Genomic DNA, 23,419 nt, shown 5'->3' with positions numbered 1-23,419 from the left:
GACCCTCTGACAGTGCAGCACTCCCCCCCCCGATGTATAACAGTGTCTGAAACTCTGACTCCAGCTCATTAATTCTGAAGTTCCTCATGCAACCAATATTTGCTACAGATGTGATCACTATGAACCACAATGGTGTCCACCAGCTCTCACATCATGCAGCTCCAACACATCGCCTGGCCCAACATCCCTATTTTGTTTCGTTAGAATTTCAATTTTCTACTAATCTGTATTTGTTCCTACCCAGCCTTCTATCTCGAAACCAGTAAGAGAGTGCAGAAAAAATAAATATTCACCTGCCAACCTGTGATATCATATGGGCGCGTTCACTCGATGATGTAGGACTGCTGAATCTTATCTCCCAGCTATCCAGCCTTGGTCTGCTCCTGTCCCCATTAATCCATGCACTGTTAGGAAAACAAGACAGAAATAACACCCCCCCTTCCAAAATATCTCCCACTTCCCAAAGCTGCCACACTTGCCTCAACTCTCGAACTCCTTTTTCTGCAGCTAGCACTGACAGTGCACTGCTAGTACTGACTCTCTGACAGTGCAGAACTCTCTCAGCACTGACCCTCTGACAGTGCAGAACTCTCAGCACTGACTCTCTCACAGTGCAGTACTCTCTCAGCACTGACACTCTGACAGTGCAGCACTCTCTCAGCACTGACTCTCTGACAGAGCTGCACCCTCGCAGCATTGACTCTCTGACAGTGTCGCACTCTCTCAGCATTGACTCTCTGACAGTGCAGCACTCTCTCAGTACTGATCCTCTGACAGTGCAGCACTCTCTCAGAACTGACTCTCTGACAGTGCAGCACTCTCTCAGTACTGACCCTCTGACAGTGCAGCACTCTCTCAGCACTGACTCTCTGACAGTGCAATACTCTCTCAGCACTGACTCTCTGACAGTGCAGCACTCTCTCAGCACTGACTCTCTGACAGTGCAGTACTCTCTCAGCACTGACTCTCTGACAGTGCAGCACTCTCTCAGCACTGACTCTCTGACAGAGCTGCACCCTCGCAGCACTGACTCTCTGACAGCGTCGCACTCTCTCAGCATTGACTCTCTGACAGAGCAGCGCTCCCTCAGTACTAACCCTCTGACAGTGCAGCACTCCCTCAGTACTGACCCTCTGACAGTGCAGCACTCTCTCAGCACTGACTCTCTGACAGTGCAGTACTCTCTCAGCACTGACTCTCTGACAGTGCAGTACTCTCTCAGCATTGACTCTCTGACAGAGCAGCACTCCCTCAGTACTGACCCTCTGACAGTGCAGCACTCTCTCAGCGCTGACTCTCTGACAGTGCAGTACTCTCTCAGCATTGACTCTCTGACAGTGCAGCACTCTCTCAGCATTGACTCCCTGACAAAGCAGCACTCCCTCAGTACTGACCCTCTGACAGTGCAGCATTCTCTCAGCACTGACTCTCTGACAGTGCAGTACTTTCTCAGCACTGACTCTCTGACAGTGCAGTACTCTCTCAGCACCAACTCTCTGACAATGCAGTACTCTCTCAGCACTGACTCTCTGACAGAGCAGCACTCTTTCAGCACTGACTCTCTGACAGAGCAGCACTCTCTCAGCACTGACTCTCTGAAAGTGCAGTACTCTCTCAGCACCAACTCTCTGACAATGCAGTACTCTCTCAGCACCAACTCTCTGACAATGCAGTACTCTCTCAGCACTGACTCTCTGACAGAGCAGCACTCTTTCAGCACTGACTCCCTGACAGTACAGTACTCTCTCAGCACTGACTCTCTGACAGAGCAGCACTCTCTCAGCACTGACTCTCTGATGCACTCTCTTAGCACTGACTCTGACAGTGCAGCACTCTCTCAGTACTGACTCTCTGACAGTGCAGCTCTCTTAGCACTGACTCTGACAGTGCAGCACTCTCTTAGCACTGACTCTGACAGTGCAGCACTCTCTCAGCACTGACTCTCTGACAGTGCAACACCCTCGCAGCATTGACTCTCTGACAGTGCAGCACCCTTGTAGCACTGACTCTCTGACAGTGCACATTCTCTCAGCACTGACTCTCTGACAGTGCAGCATTCTCTCAGCACTGACTCTCTGACAGTGCAGTACTCTCTCAGCACTGACTCTCTGACAGAGCAGCACTCTTTCAGCACTGACTCTCTAACAGTGCAGTACTCTCTCAGCACTGACTCTTTGATAGTGCCGCACTCCCTCAGTACTGGCCTGTCGACAGTGCAGTGCTCCCTCAGTAATGACCCTCTGACAGTGCGGCACACCCTTCATACTAACCATCCAGCAGTGCATTCATTGCGAGCTCAGTACTGACCTTCTGACGGTACAGAACATTCTCAGTTTTGCCAATCCAACAATGCTGCGTTCCCCCAGTACTGACCCTCTGGCATTGTAATGTGGCCTCAGTATTGTCCCTTGGTCAGTGCAGCACTGTCCCTCCAACAGTACATTCCTTCTATGAAGATCCATATGGGCCTCTTCACCCTGACTCTCAGCAATGCTTGTGGAGACTGTACATCATCTCAGAAAGCAATAGCTGAGTTATGCAATCTGCTAGAGTGCTATAGACAAGGGCAATACGTCAGAAATCCAGCTGACAAAGCTCTGAACCCACTATGTGCCTAGTTCCCCTTTGACAACAGCCCCAACTTGATTGCTTTCTGCCCCTGAGCACTGCTTGGCAAATTCCAAAACTATCATTTGGAAGTGGCTCTGCAGGCATCCTTTCACGTTATCACAAATCATTTTTCACATATCTTGTCAGTGCCACTGTCAACACTGCCAGCACTGTTTAAAATTCTTTAATGTCTGCTGTTGGGCACCTTTTCCAAATCAGCTCCATCTCCTTAAGTGACAAGGTTGTCTGAGGTGACCAGTTGACAATTTGCAGCAGGGCATTTGAGGTTGAAAGATTGCATCTTTAACTTTGTTTCTGGATATAGAGAGTAGAGTGGAAATGGATGTGTGCATCACAAAGCACTTCACAGCCAGTTAATGCATGTTGTATTGCAATTAATGAAAACCTATCTGAATCTGGAATGAATGTCCACTGAGGAAAATTGGGCAGGTTTACAGAGATAAAACAGGGAGATTAGCAAACAGTATTAGTGCACTAACTGCCAGTAGTAAATCCACAGTTGAAGAAATCCTTTTTGTGACTTAAGCAGACCGCTCACTCGCCTATTTGATCAGTTAACTGTAGATGACTGAAGGTTTGACCTGTTTTTACTCCTCAGTTGCACATTAGTTGTCACGCAGACCAGCTGGAAGAGGTTGCACTGAGTTGAGTTGTGCACTTTAATGAGCATGTTTAGAAAGAGGTAGAGTACAATAATGGTTCTGTTAACCAGAGCACCACCATGAGGACATCCACTCACATTATTCCTTGTGTCAGGTTGGTTCAGTGTCAGCAGTTGTGTCCTGAATCTGAAGGTGTGGGTTCGACCCTCAGTATGGGCCTAGACGTCAGTGCAGTCCTGCATTGTTAGCGATGCCGCGTTTCTTGGGGAGATGTTAATTGCACAGTCCTGGTTGCCTTCTCAATGCGGGATAAAGGATTCTATTGCAGATTTTTAGCAATTTTTGTGCCATGTTCAACATTCACACCCTAACCAAAGGCTTGACATGGTTCCATTTGTGTCACTCAACTGTGCACAGATTAACTACCTTATTTCCCTCAATAACAACAGCAGCCACACTTCAAAGGTCCACTGTGACATTTTTGGGGATTTTCATTAAGACTCTCTCCAAATTTAAGTGATGTTTCAACTCTTCCAAAGCTTACTACTGTTTATATGAATCATTTTTTTACCTGGCTGTTGCAGCTCTACGGTAAGCACCTATGAAAGAATTGTTGTTTTCCGTTTAAGCTAATTTACAAAATAGAAAACCCTGCACTCAGTTAGTACATGTTCTGGTTTTCCCCTCTGATTTGTTCAGCTCTCTTGCCGTGCATGCTGCCGGTTGGAAGTCAGCTTGTGTGTCTCCATCCAGCAGTTTTGTTTTCCACGTTACTTCAGGAAAAGTTGAAGAGTTCATACTTTGCTTTGTTGTTGATTTTTCATTAAAAATGAACAAATTCTGGTTACTGTCATTGCTTTCCAAAATGGATTCTCTTGGGGATTTTTCTGTTGCAGAAATTTTCCATTGTTAAACCAGAATGCAAGAGTGAACCAGGCCTGAAAACAGCAGGTTCTAGCACGCACTGCTAATGACCAGTGTCGCCATTAATCATAGAGGCACTAGTACAGAAGGAGGCCATTCGGCCCATCGAGTTTGCACCAACCCTCCGAAAGAGCACCCTACCTAGGCCCACTCGCCCAGCCCGAGCCCTGTGACCCCAACTAATCTGCACATCATTGGGCTGTGGGAGGAACCGGAGAACCGGGAGGAAACCCACGCAGACAAGGGGAGAACATGCAAACGCCACACAGACAGTCACCCAAGGCCAGGAAAGAACCCGGGTCCCTGGCACTGTGAGGCAGCAGTGCTAATCACTGTACCACTGTGCCGCACCTATCTCATTGGAGACATTCTAGAGATTGCAGATACATGCGAAGCAAAACTTAGAATGTATCCTGGTTGATTCTTGACAGCTGACAGTGAAGGCTGTGAGTGGGTGCTGAGGCCCGGGCCTCTCACATAGGCAAGAGTTTCCAGCCAAAGTTCATGTTGCTGGCATTTCTGCAGAAGGTATTTTTGTATCAGTAAGTTTAATACATTTTCTTGTAAGTTTGTCATATTTTTTTCGATCCCATTATCTCCGCGTTTCCTGAAGGTTTTTCATGTTCTTTGCTTTCAGGGTCACTTTCACAACTAATTATTTGGTCGCTTTAGTACATCTGTCAAAGGTTTTCCACTGGAAGCTTTGCCTACTTCCCATTGCTCCATGCAATGTTGATTCCGTTGTAATTTGTTTAGTTTCACGAACAACAAATGTGAGGCCGGTGTCTGTCAGAAGAGTTTAATTCATAGAATCAGAGTTTGCCATGTGCTGCAACACCTAATTCCTCCAGTCATGCAATTTGCAAACATGCTAAGAATTTGAAGGAAATATTATTTATTCATCGATGGGGTGTGAAAGAAAATGTTCAACTCATTTAAAGGATACAAGGATCTGCATCGAAAGGGCTGGAACCTACAAGGTTACGGACCAGGGGCTAGAAAGTGGGATTAAAATGAGCAGCCCCCTTTTAAAAAAATCTTTTTTGGCTGGCGCAGACCTGATGGGCTGAATGGCCTCTCTTTAACTTTTCTATGGTAACTGAGAATCTTTAAGCCAGTTTTGTCTCTACCAATAGCGCTGGAAAAGCTCAGCAGATCAGCAGATCTTTGGAACCCTGCCGACTTGCTGGGTTTTTTCAGTACATTTTATTTCAGATCTCCAGCACCCGCTGTATTTTGCTTTTATTCCTCTATTTACACACCGGCTTTTGAATTGTGTAATAGCTGGTTTAACATAAAGAGACCAGAGACTTGACAACATGTGAGAAGGTGCCAGAATGGTGCAAGATCACTTATTTGTGCCCAGCTGCTAACCAATTTGGTGATGCTTTGTATCTTGTGCTTACCAGTCCGGGGCCAGGAGGGACAAACTGCCAGGGAGCCAGTGTGGAGCACAAAGTGTGTGAGAATGTGCCATGTACCAAGGGATTACCCAGCTTCAGAGATCAACAGTGCCAGTCCCAAGACAGACAAGGTCATAAGAAAAAACACTGGACTGCAGTCCTCAATGATGGTAAGCACATGTTAAACTGTTTGCTGGTTGAGTAAGAAAGCACGACAAGGCCTAAAGATTATTAACCAAGTGCGGATTAAAGACTGTACTTTGTTTTTCTTTTCAGTTACTTCTCTCTGTTGACTGCTAAAATAAACCCTTGCATTAAATTACGCCGTGTTATGTTCCAATGCATGTCAAATCAGACAATGAAGTGTTGTTGGGTTACAATCACTGTTCGTTTATCGGCAAACGCAGTGCCTAAGTTCTGGCAGAACAAGGCCCCACAGTCAGTAATGAGACAAATGGCCAGCTATTCAATTTTGTTGGTGTTGCTTGAGGAATAAATGATGCGGATTTTGGGATAACTCCCCTCCCTCCTTTTAATCAGTGCAATGGATTTTTTTTACATTTCCTTAAGCAACTTGGCAAAAATGTTGTACCTGTCGGTGCAACTATGAACATAACATGGCGGAACGTTATGTGACACACAGCGCAGAAACGAAGATTGCTATCCAACTCCCCATCTTTTACTGCTAACCTCGGTCACAGAGAAACCCTATGGTTATGTTTGGTGGTGGGGGCCCTCTGTCGGGTTTCAACATGGGATCCCTACATATTGCTGCACCAAATTCTTAATCTGATGCCAATTCCACACATGCACAATTGTGAGAAGCATGTTTACATTGGGTAATTTAAGAATAATTAACAAAATGATCAGTGATTGATAACACATTTCTTTACGCAAAGAGTAGTGAGGCCGTGGAATGCCCTACCTGCTACAGTAGTGAACTCGCCAACATTGAGGGCATTTAAAAGTTTATTGGATAAACATATGGATGATAATGGCATAGTGTAGGTTAGATGGCTTTTGTTTCGGTGCAACATCGTGGGCCGAAGGGCCTGTACTGCGCTGTATTGTTCTATGTTCTATGTTCTATGTTCTATAAAAAAAGATAGCATCAAACAATTGGAAGGATCCTGAAAGGTTATTTCAAAGGTGGAGAGACACAACACTCATAAACCAGCTTCTTTTGCTTTCCCTGCAGTGAGGGGCAGCACGGTAGCATAGTGGTTAGCACAGTTGCTTCATAGCTCCAGGGTCGCAGGTTCAATTCCCGGCTTGGGTCACTGCCTATGCGGAGTCTGCACGTTCTCCCCGTGTGTCCGTGGGTTTTCTCCAGGTGCTCCGGTTTCATCCCACAGTCCAAAGATGTGCAGGTTAGTTGGATTGGCTATTGCAAATTGCCCTTAGTGTCCAAAAAGGTTAGATGTGGTTACGGGGATACGATGGAGGTGTGGGGATAGGGTAGAGGTATGGGTTCTTTCCAAGGGCCGGTGCAGGCTCGATGGGCTGAATGACCTCCTTCTGCACTGCAAATTCTATGATCTATGATTGAGGACTTGTATAATGGGCTGGATGAGTTGTCTTGAGTGGCATTTACACCTGCGTCCCCTACTTCAGCAACGACTGTGCGAGGGAGCTTGTGGTGGACGAGAAGTCAGGTTCTGAGGTCAAAGGGTGTTGCAAGTTCCTGCATGACCTCCTGTGCTCACTCATTAATACACACCTTTCCACTCACTCACTCTCTCTCACTCCACTCACACTCCCTCACTCACTCACCCACTCAATTTCCGAACACACATTCTCACTCTGTAACTCCCCACCTCTTATTTCTTCATTCAGTCTTCCACTCCGTCACTCATTCCCTCTATCTTCCTCAGGAACTCAGTCCCTTTACGCACAAGCCTGGGCCAAGTCAGTGGGAATGGTTTAGGGGGGGGGGGCAATTCAAATGAAGCGCTTTTTATTTCCAGCTTCGTTCTCACTGATTCACCGCTTTAACAGTGCTGGTTTGGACGGTGGTTGAGACACTCGCCAGCAAGTTCTGCTGTTTAAAAAATGACTCTACAGCACACCCTGCATGGAAATTATTTTCCTTTGATGCCTGGATTCTCGCCCTCCCTCACTGGCAGTTCCTGGCACCATCGCACCTCTCCCATACTTACCTCGCTGTTGGCAGCCTCCTCCCTGTGCCCGCAGGCAGCAATATACCCAGTCGCCACCCACCCAAATGGGCCTTCTGCCAAATTGAGCAAACAGCCATGCTAATGAGGGGCAGCAGTTAAAATCTGCCATGCTTATGATGAAGACTGTCAGAATGAATTGTGGCTTCTCCTGCCAGGAGTTCAAATTATCCTCTGCTCTCAGCCTGTCGTGGAGCTTATTCTCATCGTGGTCACCAGGAGCTCTCCAGGCACACTGCAACAGGGGTGGCTGAGGCTGAGGCATGAAGAATGTGCTGCGTGTGGTCAGTGTTATAGCTCCGTGCTGATATTACCAGAACTAAAGAAATAATTGCTAAAACTGTCCCAGCAGTGAGCAAGAGAAAGAGTGAGGAATGGGCTTCCCAGGTGGGTTTTGTCCCGTTTGTTTAACTTTGTCTCCAGGTTTCACATCGGTTGAAGCGAACTACTTTCAACATTTTGTTTTTTTCGAGCCCTGCAAGGTAAATGTGCAAACGTAATGGACTTGTGCTGTGCACCGTGTGATGGACATTCCATCCTTATTTCTTTATTCATGACACAGTTATTCAACTGAAATTTTAAAAGTCATACACCAAAAGAGAAAGGTGTTACTTATAAACTTTTAATGAGCTCAAAAGAAAGTCTGGGACCATTTCTCATTCAGTTGGGGACAAGAGAGAGCTGCCAATGTTGAAGTACTGTGCATTGAACCAGAACTCTCCCAGTCCGTACAGAACATTGAACCAGAACTCTCCCAGTCCGTACAGAACATTGAACCAGAACTCTCCCAGCCCGTACAGGGCATTGAACCAGAACCTTCCCAGTCCGTACAGGGCATTGAGCCTGAACCCTCCCAGTCCGGACAGGGCATTGAGCCTGAACCCTCCCAGTCCGTACAGGGCATTGAACCAGAACCTTCCCAGCCCGTACAGGGCATTGAACCAGAACCCTCCCAGTCTGTACAGGGCATTGAGCCAGAACCTTCCCAGTCCGTACAGGGCATTGAGCCAGAACCTTCCCAGTCCGTACAGGGCATTGAGCCAGAACCTTCCCAGTCCGTACAGGGCATTGAGCCAGAGCCTTCCCAGTCCGTACAGGGCATTGAGCCAGAACCTTCCCAGTCCGTACAGGGCATTGAGCCAGAACCTTCCCAGTCCGTACAGGGCATTGGACCAGAACTCTCCCAGCCCGTACAGGGCATTGAGCCAGAACCTTCCCAGTCCGTACAGGGCATTGGACCAGAACTCTCCCAGCCCGTACAGGGCATTGAGCCAGAACCTTCCCAGTCCGTACAGGGCATTGGACCAGAACTCTCCCAGCCCGTACAGGGCATTGAGCCAGAACCTTCCCAGTCCGTACAGGGCATTGAGCCAGAACCTTCCCAGTCCGTACAGGGCATTGAACCTGAACCCTCCCAGTCCGTACAGGGCATTGAGCCTGAACCCTCCCAGTCCGTACAGGGCATTGAGCCACAACCCTCCCAGTCTGTACAGGGCATTGAGCCAGAACTCTCCCAGTCCGTACAAGACATTGAACCAGAACTCTCCCAGTCCGTACAAGACATTGAACCAGAACTCTCCCAGCCTGTACAGGGCATTGAGCCACAACCCTTCCAGTCCGTACAGAGCATTGAGCCAGAAACCTCCCAGTCCTTACAGGACATTGGGCATTGAGCCAGAACCCTCGCAATCCATACAGGGCTGCGAAATGGCTTCAAGGTGATTGGCCGCTTGCCAAGTACTTCATTCCTAGAAACTCACCAAAATTAATTTTCACATGAGATGGAACAGGGCCTGGAAGGTGCAGGAGGGGTGGGGGTGGGGTGGGGTGGGGGAGCAGTTAATTCCCACTGGATGAAATGAATGGATATAAAAGTCAGACAGTTTCTGGAGCAAGTAACTAACCTCAAGGTAAAACATTAACCACTTAAACATTAATGAAATTGTGAGACAGAAGGACTGGCATAGACTAGTAGGACCGAATGGCCTGTCCCAGTGCTATAAATTCTAGGGGCTGGATTCTCCCAAAATGAGACTGTGTCCCCACGCCGGTGTAAAAATAGTGACGTTTTACTCCAGAAATCCCTTACAAAAAGTTGAACAAATTCAATGCCCTTCAAGGGGCTAGCAGGGACCCGGAGTGAATCTCGCAGCTTTTGGTGCGGATACGGGACCCCGCATTTCCGGTTCGAAGTCCACGCATGCGCATGGCGGCAGCCTCCAGTGGCCGCGCCGAGATCCATGGCGGACACGGACCGCCGAACCACACAGAGAAAAGAGACCCCCCCCCCGATCGGCCGCACGCCCGAGCCTGAAACCGCTCAGATTTAATTCCTGGCCGCCTATAAGGCCCCCCCTGGCCCCCGATCCCACTGCCCCTGACCAGGGGCCGCGGACTGAGTCCACAGCTGCCACGCCACCATCCTGACTGGCAATAGGTGGTTAGTTCCACGCCGTCACGAACTCGGCCGGGCGGGAGCGGAGGACTGCTGGGCAGCCTCTGGCAAAGGTCCCCCGGCGGCGCGGCGCATTCTCAGGTCACGACGATTTTCGGGACCCGGCGAATCGCCACACCGGCGCCGGGCCCGATTACGGGGTGAAAGTGGATTCTCCGCCCCTGCGCCGGCCGTGATTCCGGTGCGGGGCTGTGGAGAATCCAGCCCTAGTTACTTATGATCATGGACTAAACCTTAGACCAGGAAAAAAAAGTCTGCATAGATCTCATCCGATGACACGAAGTTAGTAAGCATGTTCATGGAGAAATACAAGAGACTTCCAATGTCGGTGGATGTTAGTCATTGTCGGTAGAGCTAGCTCTTCCTCGGGCTGAATGGTATTCTCTGATTGATTGATGATGACACGTATGAAGGGTTAGCGATGAAAATGAATACTGGGGTATGTTGCAAATTGGCCAGTTGCTTGGTTTTAAAGCTCGTCAAAACTGGAAAGTTGGCAGGTGGATTTTCCAGCCTTTACTCTTCACAATAACATGTTTAAAAAGCTTGAGTGGAGCCAAATCAAAGAGAGATTTGAACTTGGCATCAGACCAGAGAAATCAGGTATGCCAGTATTTTGAGTTTGACTCTACTCTCAAAATACAGTGCTATTGGCATTGGCCTATCTTCACATAACCGAGTGCTGGCCTCGGTTGTACGCAGTGCAGCCCCACCCTTATTATAACTCATTTTCTGTTCTTCTCACTCATCTGGTCAATTGACATTGGAATGCACAAAAGTGGGAGAGGCCATTGTGGTTAAACTAGGCAGTCCCAAAGTTCTAAACATACAGCACACTGTCTCTTCCACGCCTCAATCCCTTTGTCTACAAGAAGGCAGAGCTGCGTAGGAAACAGAAGAGACCATTCTTCTCCCTTTGACTGGTCTCAAATTCAGCAATTGAAAAGGTTGTTTTCTGCCCTGATTTATGAGAAGAGCACAAAAGTTGGCCCCATATTGGTATGCGTGGAGAAATTATGAATTGCAGCTCATAATTTACTTCCAACTTTGCAAAATATTTATTTTCTGCAAATAACCTGTGGTAATGAACTAATTAATTGAGCCTTGGCCCATTGCAAATGGTATGGAAGAACTAAATAAGGATCCCCAGGCTAGATCTTTTTTTTCTATCACGGGGATCCAACGACGTTCTGGAACCGTTACCTCACTGCTCCCTGCCAAATCAAACACTTGCATTTTTTTTGAGTATCACCTTCTAAAAGAACCCATGTATCGCAAACCTATCACCCAGACTGGAAACAAACTGGAAAATTCACATGGTCAATGTTCCTCATCTTTGACTGCAGATAATACCCAACTCCCAGATGCAAAAATCAGCAAAATGAGGGAGTAACTTGCTTCAGATTCTCTTTCCTACAATTCATTTCCCCATTTACATGTGCAAGATCTTTAACATACTGTATGTATTGAGCTGGTTTTGAGGTGCCTGAAGAAGGTAGTATCACAAGTACAGTCTTAGCCAGGAATTTAAAGTAGTGGCCAGGGGTTAGCTGTCAGCTGATCTGAGCCACAGCATGAACTCAGTTCGCATGCGAGCTCCAATTTTACAACACACTAAAGATTGATGTTGTGCATGTCCACAATGAAGGCACATCTACATTATTTGTTCTGGGGATGGATTGCAGTGAATGTTAGCAAAATAAAACTCCACCCCATATTTAGATGTAGGTTACAGACTCAGGAGAGTTTGGCCTGTAGAACTGTTGGTTGAGCAGTGTAAAATATGGTATTGGAGAGTTCTTAAAAGGATGCCATTCCCATTGAAGGAAAAGTGTATTATTAGGAGAAAAGTGAAGCAGTCTGTTCACTGTATCAGAGCAGAGAGTTGTAGAAAACAAGATTATTCTGTTCTTGAGGTATAGAGATTCTTGCTGAAGGCGTTCCTATTCATCACTGAAAGATACACTTCAGTGAAAATACATGTACCAGCTACATTCAGTGATGTTGGTCAGTTCCCTCACGCTTCAAATGAGGTTTAGTGCCATCAGGGAGAAAGTGAGAATGTTTCTCACTTCTTGACCGTTCAGCCACTCCCAGCCTGTTGCATCATTGGATAGCTTCTTAACTTCAGTCGGGGATCAGGGATTATGAGGAGAAGGCAAGAGAATGGGGATGAGAAAATATCAGCCGTGATTGAAAAGCGGAGCAGACGTGATAGGCCGAGTGGCCTAATTCTGATCCTATGTCTTATGGTCTTATGCCTATATCTGTCTCCAAATTCGAACAACAATTTGTCGACCCTACCTACATCACCATTATCTTACATTGATTCTGGAAACCTTCCTATTGTGTCCTATTGTTGCGATCCTTTTAGAGATCCACTGACAGAAATTACCAAAGGTTAAGATTTCACATTTTAAGACTTTGACTGCAAGAAAGAAATGAAAAGCCACATTGATCAAACATTACCTACCAGATAACTAATACACTAACCTAAAGAGAAGATACTTTTGTATTTGCTAACTAACGCAATTTGGATATGCCTTACAACACCTTTATGCACCACACAGCTGGCAGGCATGTGGCATTACAAGAGCAGATCTTCCAGATTGACTTTCAACAGCAAAGCCCATCTCAGTGACTCTTTGTTCCTTAAATCTTCCAAAATCCAATTGGTGTCTCCTTCTTTCAGACAGAAAAGAAGCTCTTACAAGCAACCTGCTTGGTTGATAACTAAAAAGTAGTTCTCTGCTGTTCCCAGCAGTAGCTGTTTTGGTTCTCCTCACAGAGGTATCTATTTCTCTCTCTCTCTCTCTCTTTTTCTCTCTCTCTCTCTTTCCTTTTTCTTTGACTTTCATTGTCAGGGATGAAAATTGTCACTTGGTATTTCAACAGGTTTCTGTTAAGGTTATCCCCATGACAACCAGATCACATAAGAACATAAGAGCTAGGAGCAGGAGTAGGCCATCTGGCCCCTCGAGCCTGCTCCGCCATTCAATAAGATCATTGCTGAACTTTTTGTGGACTCAGCTTCACTTACCCGCCCGCTCACCATAATCCTTCATTCCTTTACTGTTCAAAATTTGATCAATCTTTGCCTTAAAAACATCCAACGAGGTAGCCTCAACTGCATCACTGGGCAGGGAATTCCACAAATTTACAACCCTTTGGGTGAAAATGTTCCTCCTCAACTCAGTCCTAAATCTGCTCCCCCTTATTTTCAGGCTATGCCCCCTAGTTCTAGTTTCACATGCCAATGGGAACAACCTCCCTGCTTCTATCTTATCTATTCCCTTCATAATGTTATATGTTTCTATAAGATCCCCCTTCATTCTTCTAAATTCCAATGAGTATAGTCCCAGTCTACTCAGTCTCTCCTCATAAGCCAATCTTCTCAACTCTGGAATCAACCTATTGCATCTCCTCTGCACCCCCTCCAGTGCCAGTACATCCTTTCTCAAAACTGTACACTGTACTCCAGGTGTGACCTCACCAGCCCTTACACAATTGCAACATAAAATCCCTGTTTTTAAATTCCAACCCTCTAGCAACGAAGGACAAAATTCCATTCACCTTCTTAATTACCTGCTGCAATTGCAAACCAACTTTTTGCGCTTCACACACAAGAATACCCAGGTCTCTCTACACAGCAGCATGCTGCAATTTTTTACTATTTAAATAATAGTCCATTTTGCTGTTATTCCTACCAAAATGGATGACCTCACATTTACCAATATTGTACTCCATCTGCCAGACCCTTGCACACTCACTTAAATTATTTATATCCCTCTGCAGACTTTCAGTGGTCTCTGCACACTTTACCACTCATCTGCGAACTTTGACACATTACACTTGGCCCCCAACTCCAAATCACCTATGTAAATTGCAGCCCCAAAACTGATCCCTGAGGCACACCACTAGTCACTTATTGCCAACCAGTAAAACACCCATTTAACCCTACTCTTTGCTTCTGTTAGTTAACCAATCCTCTATCCATGCTAATACATTATCCGGAACACCGTGTTCCCTTATCAAGCAACAGCCTTTTGTGCAGCACCTTGTCAAATGCCTTCTACAGCTCATCCACTGGTTCCCCGTTGTCCACTGCACTCGTAATGTTCCAATAAATTAGTTAAATAAGACCTGCCTTTCATGAACCCATGCTGTGTGTGCCCAATGAGGTAATTTCTATCCAGATGTCTATTTCTTTCTTGATGATAGATTCAAGCATTTTCCCCACTGCAGACATTAAGCTAACTGGCCTATAGTTATCTTTTGTCTGTTTCCTTTTTTAAATAGTGAGTCTCATTTGCTTTTTCCAATCTGCTGGAACCACCCCAGAGTCCATCGAATTTTGGTAAATTATCACGAGCGCATTTGCTATTTCCCCGGCCATCTCTTTTAGTACCCTGGGATGCATTCTATCAGGGCCAGAAAACTTGTCTACCTTTGTGATACTGACTGATTTTAGATCCTCACTTGACATAGCCTCCTTGCCATCAATTATTGACATGTTTTTTAAAAAAAAAATTATTAGCATGTTATTTGTGTCTTGCACTGTGAAAAACAACACAAAATACCTGTTCAATGCCTCGGCCATTTCCTCAGTTTCCAATATTAAGACCCCTTATCATCCCCTAAAGGACCAATGTTTACCTTAGCCACTCTTTTTCATTTTATATATTTGTAGGAACCTTTGCTATCTGTTTTTATATTCTTAGCTAGTTTACTCTCATAATCTATCTTACTTTTCTTTATAGCTTTATTCGTGGCTTTCTGTTGACGTTTAAATTTCCACTAACCTTGACCACTTTGTCTGCATTTTCTTTCAATTTGATAGCCTTCTTTATTTCCTTAGATATCCATGGCTGATTATCCCTTTTCGTACAGTCCTTCCTCTTCACTGGTATGGAATTTTGCTGAGCATTGTGAAAAATCACTTTGAAAGTCCTCCACTGTTCCTCTATTGTCCCACCACAAAGTCTTTGCTCCCAAACTACCTTCGCCAACTCCTCCCACATCCCATTGTAGTCTCCTTTGTTTAAGCACAAGATACTGGTATTGGATTTTAGTTTCTCACCCTCCATCTGTATTTTAAATTCAATTATATGAAGGATCCCTAACTATGAAATCATTAATTCTTCCTGTCTCAGGACCAGATTTACGATAGCTTGCTCCCTCATAGGTTCCATTACATACTGTACGAGGAAACTATCGCAGATACATTCTATGAACTACTCCTCAAAGTTGCCTTGACCGACCTGGTTTGACCAATCGACATGTAAACTAAATTCCGTCATGACAATTGGCGTACCATTTTTACATGCATCAGTTATTTCTTTGTTTATTGCCCGCCGACCGTGATGTTATTATTTGGTGGTCATAGACTATGCCTTTCAGCGACCTTTCCTCCTTACTATTTCTAATTTCCACCCAAATGGATTCAACCTTTTTCTCCATAGAACCTATACAAGAAGAGCTTTTAGTATAATCTCACCATCCCCTTTTCAGAATGACCTGTTGCACCTCACTTTAAAGGAGATGTTTTAAAATACATCTGTCTTGTAAAGTCTAGCATTTCTAACACTATTTCCAGTTAACTAACAGGCTTTTATGTGTCAAATGTTTTACGTAACCAGATCTATGTAACTGGAGATCTCGGAGTCCATTTCATTGTGCATTTTAGCCGCCATTCTGGACGCCATCATTCAATTTCTACTTCTGTTCTTCTTTACTTCTTTTCCTTTTACCTGTCTGTTACAGACAGGGGAGAGAAGCAAACTGAACTTTATTTTTCTCACTGTCTATCAACAAGCAGCAGTGTCTTAATATTTGCAATAAGCTGCGGCATGTTTCCCTGACCTTTTGTTTGTGAAATCAATTTTAAAGTGACGTGCGGCAAACTCTTTTTAGGGTTAAATTAGAAGTACTATTGATTCATACATTCAAAACCGGAGGGGTCTTGTAACTACAAGCACACACAGAGGAGTATGTGAAGGAGACAGGAAAGAAAAGAGTTTTACAACCAGGAATAACTTAAAACAAAATAAAAAACTAAAATCTGGATATTAATTCATGTGAATGTCAGAGTACAGAGGGGTGCTTCACAATGGACTTAAAATTCAGGTGGGTTTAGCTATCTTAAAGTGGGAGCTGCAAAATTCCTTTGAGCATAGAAAATAGGAGCAGGAGTAGGAAATTCGGCCCTTCTAGCCTGCTCCGCCATTCATTATGATCATGGCTGATCACCTAACTCAGTAACTGTTTCCTGCTTTCCTCCCATATCCTTTGAACCCTTTAGCCCTGAGCTTTATCAAACTGCTTCTTGGAAACATACTTGGTTTGTCGTCAACTGCTTTCTGTGATACAGAACACCACAGGCTTACCACTCTCTGGGTGAATACATTTCTAATCATCTCAGTCATAAATAATTTACCCCGTATCCTCAGTGTGTGACCCCTGGTTCTGGCCGCCCCCACTATTGGGAACATCCTTCGTGCAGCTACCCTGTCTAGCCCTTTTAGAATTTTATAGGTTTCTATGAGATTCCCCCCTCATTCATCTAAACCCCAGCAAATACAATCCCAGCTGACTCAATGTCTCCTTATAAGTCAGTCCCGCCATCCCAGTAATCAGCCTGGTGAACCTTCGCTGCATTCTCTGAATAGCATGAACATCTTCCTCAGATACGGACATCAAACTTGGTATTCCAGTTCTGGTCTCATCAAGGACCTGTATAACTGCAGCAAAACATCCCTGCTTCTGCACACTGATCTCTCGCTATAAACGCAAACACACCATTTGCCTCCTCCATTGCCTGCTGCACCTGCATGGTTACTTTCAGTGACTAGTGTAAGGACACCCGGGTCTCATTGTACATTCCCCTCTCTCAATCTATAGACATTTAGATAATTAGCCACCTTCCCTGTTTTTGATGCCAACGTGGATCACCTCACATTTATCCAAATTATACTGCATCTGCCATGCATTTGCCCACTCACTCAGCCTGTCCAAATCACACTAAAGCATCTCTCGATCCTCCTCACGGCTCACCCGCCCACCTACTTTGTGTCATCTGAAAATTTGGAGATATTACATTTAGTTCCCTCATCTAAATAATTAATAGATATTGTGAATAGCACTAATCCCTCCGCTACCCCACTAGACACTGCCTGGCACTTGGAAAAAGACCCATTAATTTCTACTTTGTTTCCTGTCCTGTCAACCAGTTTTCCATCCATCTCAATGCGCTACCCCCAAACCCATTTGCTTTCATTTTACACACATTAATCTCTTATGTGGGACCTTGTCAAAAGCCTTCTGAAAGTCCAAAGAAACCACATCCACTGGCTCCCTCTCATTAACTCTACTAGTTATATCTTCAAAGAATGCCAGTAGATTTGTCAAGCATGATTTCCCTTTCTTAAATCCATGCTGACTTTGTCCGATCCTGCCTGTTTTCCAATTGCTCTGCAATTAAATATTTTATAATGGACTCTAGCATTTTTCCCACCAATGCATCCACTATTTCTCGGGCCACTTCCTTAAGTACTCTGGGATGTAGATTATCAGACCCTGGCATTTGTTGGCCTCAATCCCATCAATTTCCCCAACACCATTTCCCTACTAATACTGATTTCTTCAGTTCTTCCCTCTCACTAAACCTTGTGTTCCTCAGCATTTCTGTACGCTATTTGCGCCCTCCTTTGTGAAGACAGAACCAAAGTATGTATTTAGTTGGCCAGCCATTTCTTTGCTCCCCATTATAAATTCCCCTTTTTTGGACTGTAAGGGACATATTTCCACTCTGAAAGGACCCATTTATTCCAACTCTCTGTTTCCTATGTGACACCCAGTTTTCAATCCATGCTCACACACTTTCTCCTGTTTCATGGGCTATTACTTTATGCACCAACCTCTTATGCGGCACCTTGTCTAATGACTTTTGGAAATCTAAATACTATTCATCTACAGGTTCCCCTCTATCTGCTCTCCCTATTACATCCTCAAAGAATTTGAGCAGATTTGTCAAACATGATTCACCTTTCATAAAATCACTTTGACTGGGTTTGATTACATTCAGCTTTTCTAAATGATTAGCTATTTCTTCTTTGATGATTCACTCCAGCATCTTGCCAATAATAACAAAGAACAAAGAACAAAGAAATGTACAGCACAGGAACAGGCCCTTCGGCCCTCCAAGCCCGTGCCGACCATGCTGCCCGACTAAACTACAATCTTCTACAATAGATGTTAAACTAATTGGCATACAGTTCCCTGATTTCTGCCTTTCTCCTGTTTAGAACAAAGGAGTCACATTGGCTGTTTTCCAATCTTCTGGTGCCCTCCCGAAATTTAGCGAGTTGAGAAAAATTTCAACCAATGGCTCCACTATCTCCACAGCCACTTCCATTAAAACCTAGCGTGCAGTTCATCGGGTCCTGGCGACCTGTCCATCTTTAGCTCCTTAATTTTCTCTAACACTCTGTCCCTTGTGATCGGGATTTTTGTAAGTTGAAATCAGCCCATCAGATAACTTCGGGATATTTGCAATTTCTTCCATGGTGAAGACTGATGCAAAAAGCGTATTTAGCATACCCACCATTCCTTTTTTTTAAATTAAGGGGCAATTTAGCTTGGCCAATCCACCTACCCTGCACATCTATGAGTTGTGGGGGTGAGACCCACATAGACATGGAGAGAATGTGCAAACTCCACACAGACAGTGACCCGTGGCCGGGACCGAACCTGCGTCCTCGTGCCGTGAGGCAGCAGTGCTAACCACAGCGCCACGTGCCGCCCATATCTGCCATTTCTTTGTTTGCTGTCATTATTTCACCAGTCTCTTTCGATAGAGATCCCACATTTACCTAAACCACCTGCTTCCTATTTATATATCCACAGAAACTCTACTGTTTGTTTTTATACTGCATGCGAGTTTTCTCTCAAAATTAATTTTCTCCCTTTTTATGAGCTTTTTAGTCTTTTGCTGCTGGATCCTAAAAACATTCCAGTCCTCTGGTCTACCATTATTCCTTGCCACTCTGTATATCCTGCTTTTCAAGTTAACATTATCCTTGACCTCCTTTGTTAACCATGGATTTTGCTTCTTTCTTGTGGAATCCCTCTTTTGATTGGGATAATCTCCTGCTGAGCATCATGGACCAGTTTTTTTGAATATCTGACATTGCTCATCTACTGACCTGTAGCTTAGCTTGTTTACCCAGTTCACCTTAGACAACTCCTCCCTCATACCATCATAATTGTCCTTATTTAAGTTGAAGATACTGGTTATGGACCCATGGCCTTCCCCCTCAAACTGTACCTGGAATTCGATCATATTGTGGTCACTACCCCCTAGGTAAGCACAAGATCCCTTATTAATCCTTCTTTGTTACACAGAACCACAAGTTTAAAATAGCCCGCTCCCGGGGAGGTTCCACAATATACTGCTCTAAAAAGAAATCCCCGATGCTCTCCACAAATTCTTCTTCTATGATCCCGTTGCCGGTTTCGTTTGTCCAATCAATATGCAGCTTAAAATCTCCCATGATAATTGCAGTAAACATGCCCTTGATATTTCCCCATTTATGCAGTCACATTTTGGGGGTCTATAGACTACTTCCACCCTTGTCTTCCTTCCCCTGCTATTCATGATTTCAACCCAAACCGATTCTACATCACTATCCACTGCCTTTATATCATGACTCAACACTTCTCTGAAGCCTTCGTTGACTAACAACGCAACACATCCTGCTTTGGCCCGTTCTGTTGGAACTCTAGCAGATACACCCCCAAAGACATCAGTCCAGTCCTGCCCAACCTGTTCAGTTTGTACTGGTCACACCTCCCCAGAACTAGTCTCAATGTCCCAGGAATCTGAAACCCCCATCCTCGTGCCATCTATTAAGCCATGTATACATCTAGTATATCTTGCTATTTCTGCTCTGACTAGCATGCAGCACTGGCAGTAATCCTGTGATCACTACCTCTGAGGTCCGACTGTTCAACTTACTTCCTAACTCCTGATGTTCTGCTTTTAGGACCTTATCCCTTTTTTTTTAAACCTATGTCATTTGTACCAATGTGTACCATGACAGCTGGCTGTTTACCCTCCCCCTCCAGAATTTCCTGTAGCTGCTCTGAGACATTCTTGATCCTGGCAGCAGGGAGGCAACATGCCATCCTGGAGTCTCGTTGGCGACCACAGAAACGCACATCTATTCTGCTTACAATTGAATCTCCGATCACTATTGCATTCCTACACTTTTTACTCCTCCCCTGTGCAGCAGTGCCATGCATGGTGCAATGAATTTGGCTGTTGCAGTTTCGCCTGAGGCCATCCCCCGCAACAGTATCCAAAGCGGTATATCTGTTTTGCAAGGGAATGAACACAGGAAATTCCTGCACCGCATGCCAATCCTGATGCTCTGCCTGCTGGTCACTCATTCCCTCCCTGCTTCTGGAATTTTAGCCTGCGGTGTAACCATCTCTATACATGCTATCCACGATACTCTCTACCTCGCGGATGCTCCACAGTGTCCCCACGTCCCACTCCAGCTCTGAAACCCAGGCTTCTAGTAGCTGAAGCTGGAGACACTTCCTTCACACATGCTGGCCCTGGGCTTTGGAAACGTTCCCAATTCCCACATAGTGCAGGAGGTGCACGCCACGGCTTTGCACTCTTCTGCATGATTCGCCCCTTTAAATATCTTCCAAAAGGTTTAATTTAAACTCAAATAATATCAATTACTATAGGGCCCATCTTTTCTAGTTGTCGTTGCTACCAAGTATAGTGCTTATAAACTATAAACCACAAAGTAAAGACCTCACAAGCTATAAGCGATAAAAGTGGTAAATATTTGCCCGACTATGCTCACCCAATCAGCTGCTTCCACTTGTCCCGCATCAATTTTGAATCCTGATGTCACCGCAGGACTTCCAAATTCCAAGCTAGGACTCAAATTTCTCCCTGCACTCTTGCACTGTTTTCAATCTCTCAACAAATAGCTCTCCCTTGTAGTCTCTACTGTGTTCTACGTGCTGCTGACTGTCTGTCTTGGTGTCCTCTCGCGCTCTTCCCTAGATATTGCTGACTGTATGTCCCAATTTCCTCTCGTACTCTCCTCTAGGTGTTTCTCTCTATCTGTCCCAGTGTTCTCTCGCACTCTTCTCTAGGTGTTGCTGTCTGTCTGTCCCAGTGTCCATCTCACTCTCCCCTAGGTGCTGAAGTTGGTGATGACACAGCAAGATGAGGTTAGTGCACAAAGGTTTGGGGTGGGATTTTCCCATCAGCCCACCGCGTGTTTTTTGACGGCCCACCTGCGGGGTCTACCTGTCCTGTCGTTGTCAATGGGATTTCCTGTTGACAGCACCCCTCATCGCCGAGAAACCCGTGCTCCGGCGTGGTACCGGAATCTCCCGCCAGCTTGAACATCCCGTCTGTGGTCTGCTCTACAGGTAATGGCAGGAAACTTCCAGGGAACCAGAATTCAAGGTGGTTTTGGCTGGATCCAGACTTTGTTGTCAGCCTAGAATCCTGTTTTGGTGTTGACAGGCTGGATGTTTTACAGAAACAGTATAAAAACTGGCAAGTCATTCTACAGTTGTATAAAACGTTGGTAAGGCCACACAATTCTGGTCGCCACACTGCCAGGAGGATGTGGAGACTTTGGAGAGGGTGCAGAGGAGGTTTACCAGGATGTTTTCAGTTCTGGAGGGTGTTAGGTATGCGGAGAGGCTGAATAAATTCGGACTGTTTTCATTAGAACGACGGAGGTTGAGGGGCAACCTGATATGGGTCTACAAGATTATGAGGGGCATGGATAGAGTGAATGGGCAGGCACTCTTTCAAAGGGTACGCGGCCCCGCACTGCGGCCGCGGGTCCGCTCATGCGGGCCTCTTTCAATGGCCCCCGACCGGCGCCGTGTCGATCGTCGGAGAATTGCGTCCCGCCGTTGGACCGGTGTCGCGGCTGTCCCACGTCAACTCCGATTCTCCGAGTCGGCACGGGCTCGGAGAATCCCAGCCTCCATGTTTTCAAGAAGCAGTTAGATATAGCACTTAGGGCGAAGGGGATCAAGGATATGGGGGGAAAGCGGGATTAGACTATTGAGTTGGATGATCAGCCATGATCCTAATGAATGACGGAGCAGGCTTGAAGGGACGAATGGCCTCCTCCTGCTCCTATTTTCTAAGTTTCTATGTTAAGGCCATCTTTAATTACTTCCTTGTATTGCTCTCTCCCCACGTTCTACTTGCCCCTCCAAACCCTATCCACGTCTAGATCTGTTCCTGGAAAAACTATTCCCCAATTCACTTACAACTTCACTTTCAAAATCCCAATTGCCTCCTCTTTGTCCCTCCATCCACCATGACATTTCTGCTGCTCATGATTAGTTCAACTGCTTCCTCACTTCTACCTTCAACACCCGGGACCCCAGTAAACCCATTACTCTCACCCTGGATACTCCAGTTAGCATGACGTTCATTTCCAGATCATAACCAGATCTGGCTAGATGATCCCAAGCTCATCTTGTCCATGAGATGGGCCTAATATTCTCTCTACCCTATTTTCACTAGACTTGGCCACCCAACTTCCCCTTCAAGCCCCCATGTTAGATGCTATTGTTAACTGTTCCATCTCCTCAAATGTTGGCCTTCCCTCCTTTAAATTTGCTGTCATATTATCTCTCCTTAAAGGACCAATCCTTGACCCCACCCTGAAAATTAAAGCCCCATCCCCAACCTCTCTATCCTACTCCAATTCCTTGATTATCAAAATTATAAATGAGATCCCATGTGACTGTGACAAAGGTAAACTGTCCCCCTTCATCCTTCTCAACAATTCTGTAGCCTTTGGCATGGTTAACCACACCATCCTCCCCCAATGTCTCTCCACTGTCATCCTGCTCCCACCTATCTATTAGATTCTATCTAATCGCAGCCAGTGTACCACTTGCAATGGCTTCTCTTCCCATTCCTTGGCCATAACTTTGTTGTCCCCCAACTAGCTATCCTTGAGCCCTCCTATCTCTGCAAGCTTCCACTTGGCGTCATCACCCAAAGACACAGCTTCAGTTTCTACATGTACGATGATGACACCCAGCCCGACCTCACCATCACCCCTCTTGACTGCCCCATTGTTGCTTCACAATCAGACTGCTTATCCGACATCCGGTACTGGATAAGCAGAAATTTTCTCCAGTTAAATATTGGGAAGACTG

General features: G+C 45.5%; 1 protein-coding gene across 1 annotated transcript in view; it reads left to right on the top strand.

Moving 5' to 3' along the window:
* The window catches only part of adamts17 (ADAM metallopeptidase with thrombospondin type 1 motif, 17), a 654,840-nt gene that overhangs the window by 406,120 nt on the left and 225,301 nt on the right, over positions 1-23,419 (top strand). Inside the window, exon 13 of the mRNA XM_072468796.1 lies at positions 5,567-5,730. Within this exon, the coding sequence (XP_072324897.1) occupies positions 5,567-5,730 (164 nt within the window). The remainder of the gene's footprint in view (positions 1-5,566; positions 5,731-23,419) is intronic.

This window comes from Scyliorhinus torazame, chromosome 12, assembly GCF_047496885.1.
Source record: "Scyliorhinus torazame isolate Kashiwa2021f chromosome 12, sScyTor2.1, whole genome shotgun sequence".
Taxonomy (NCBI): Eukaryota; Metazoa; Chordata; class Chondrichthyes; order Carcharhiniformes; family Scyliorhinidae; genus Scyliorhinus; species Scyliorhinus torazame.
This window is presented reverse-complemented; position numbering and strand designations above follow the sequence as displayed.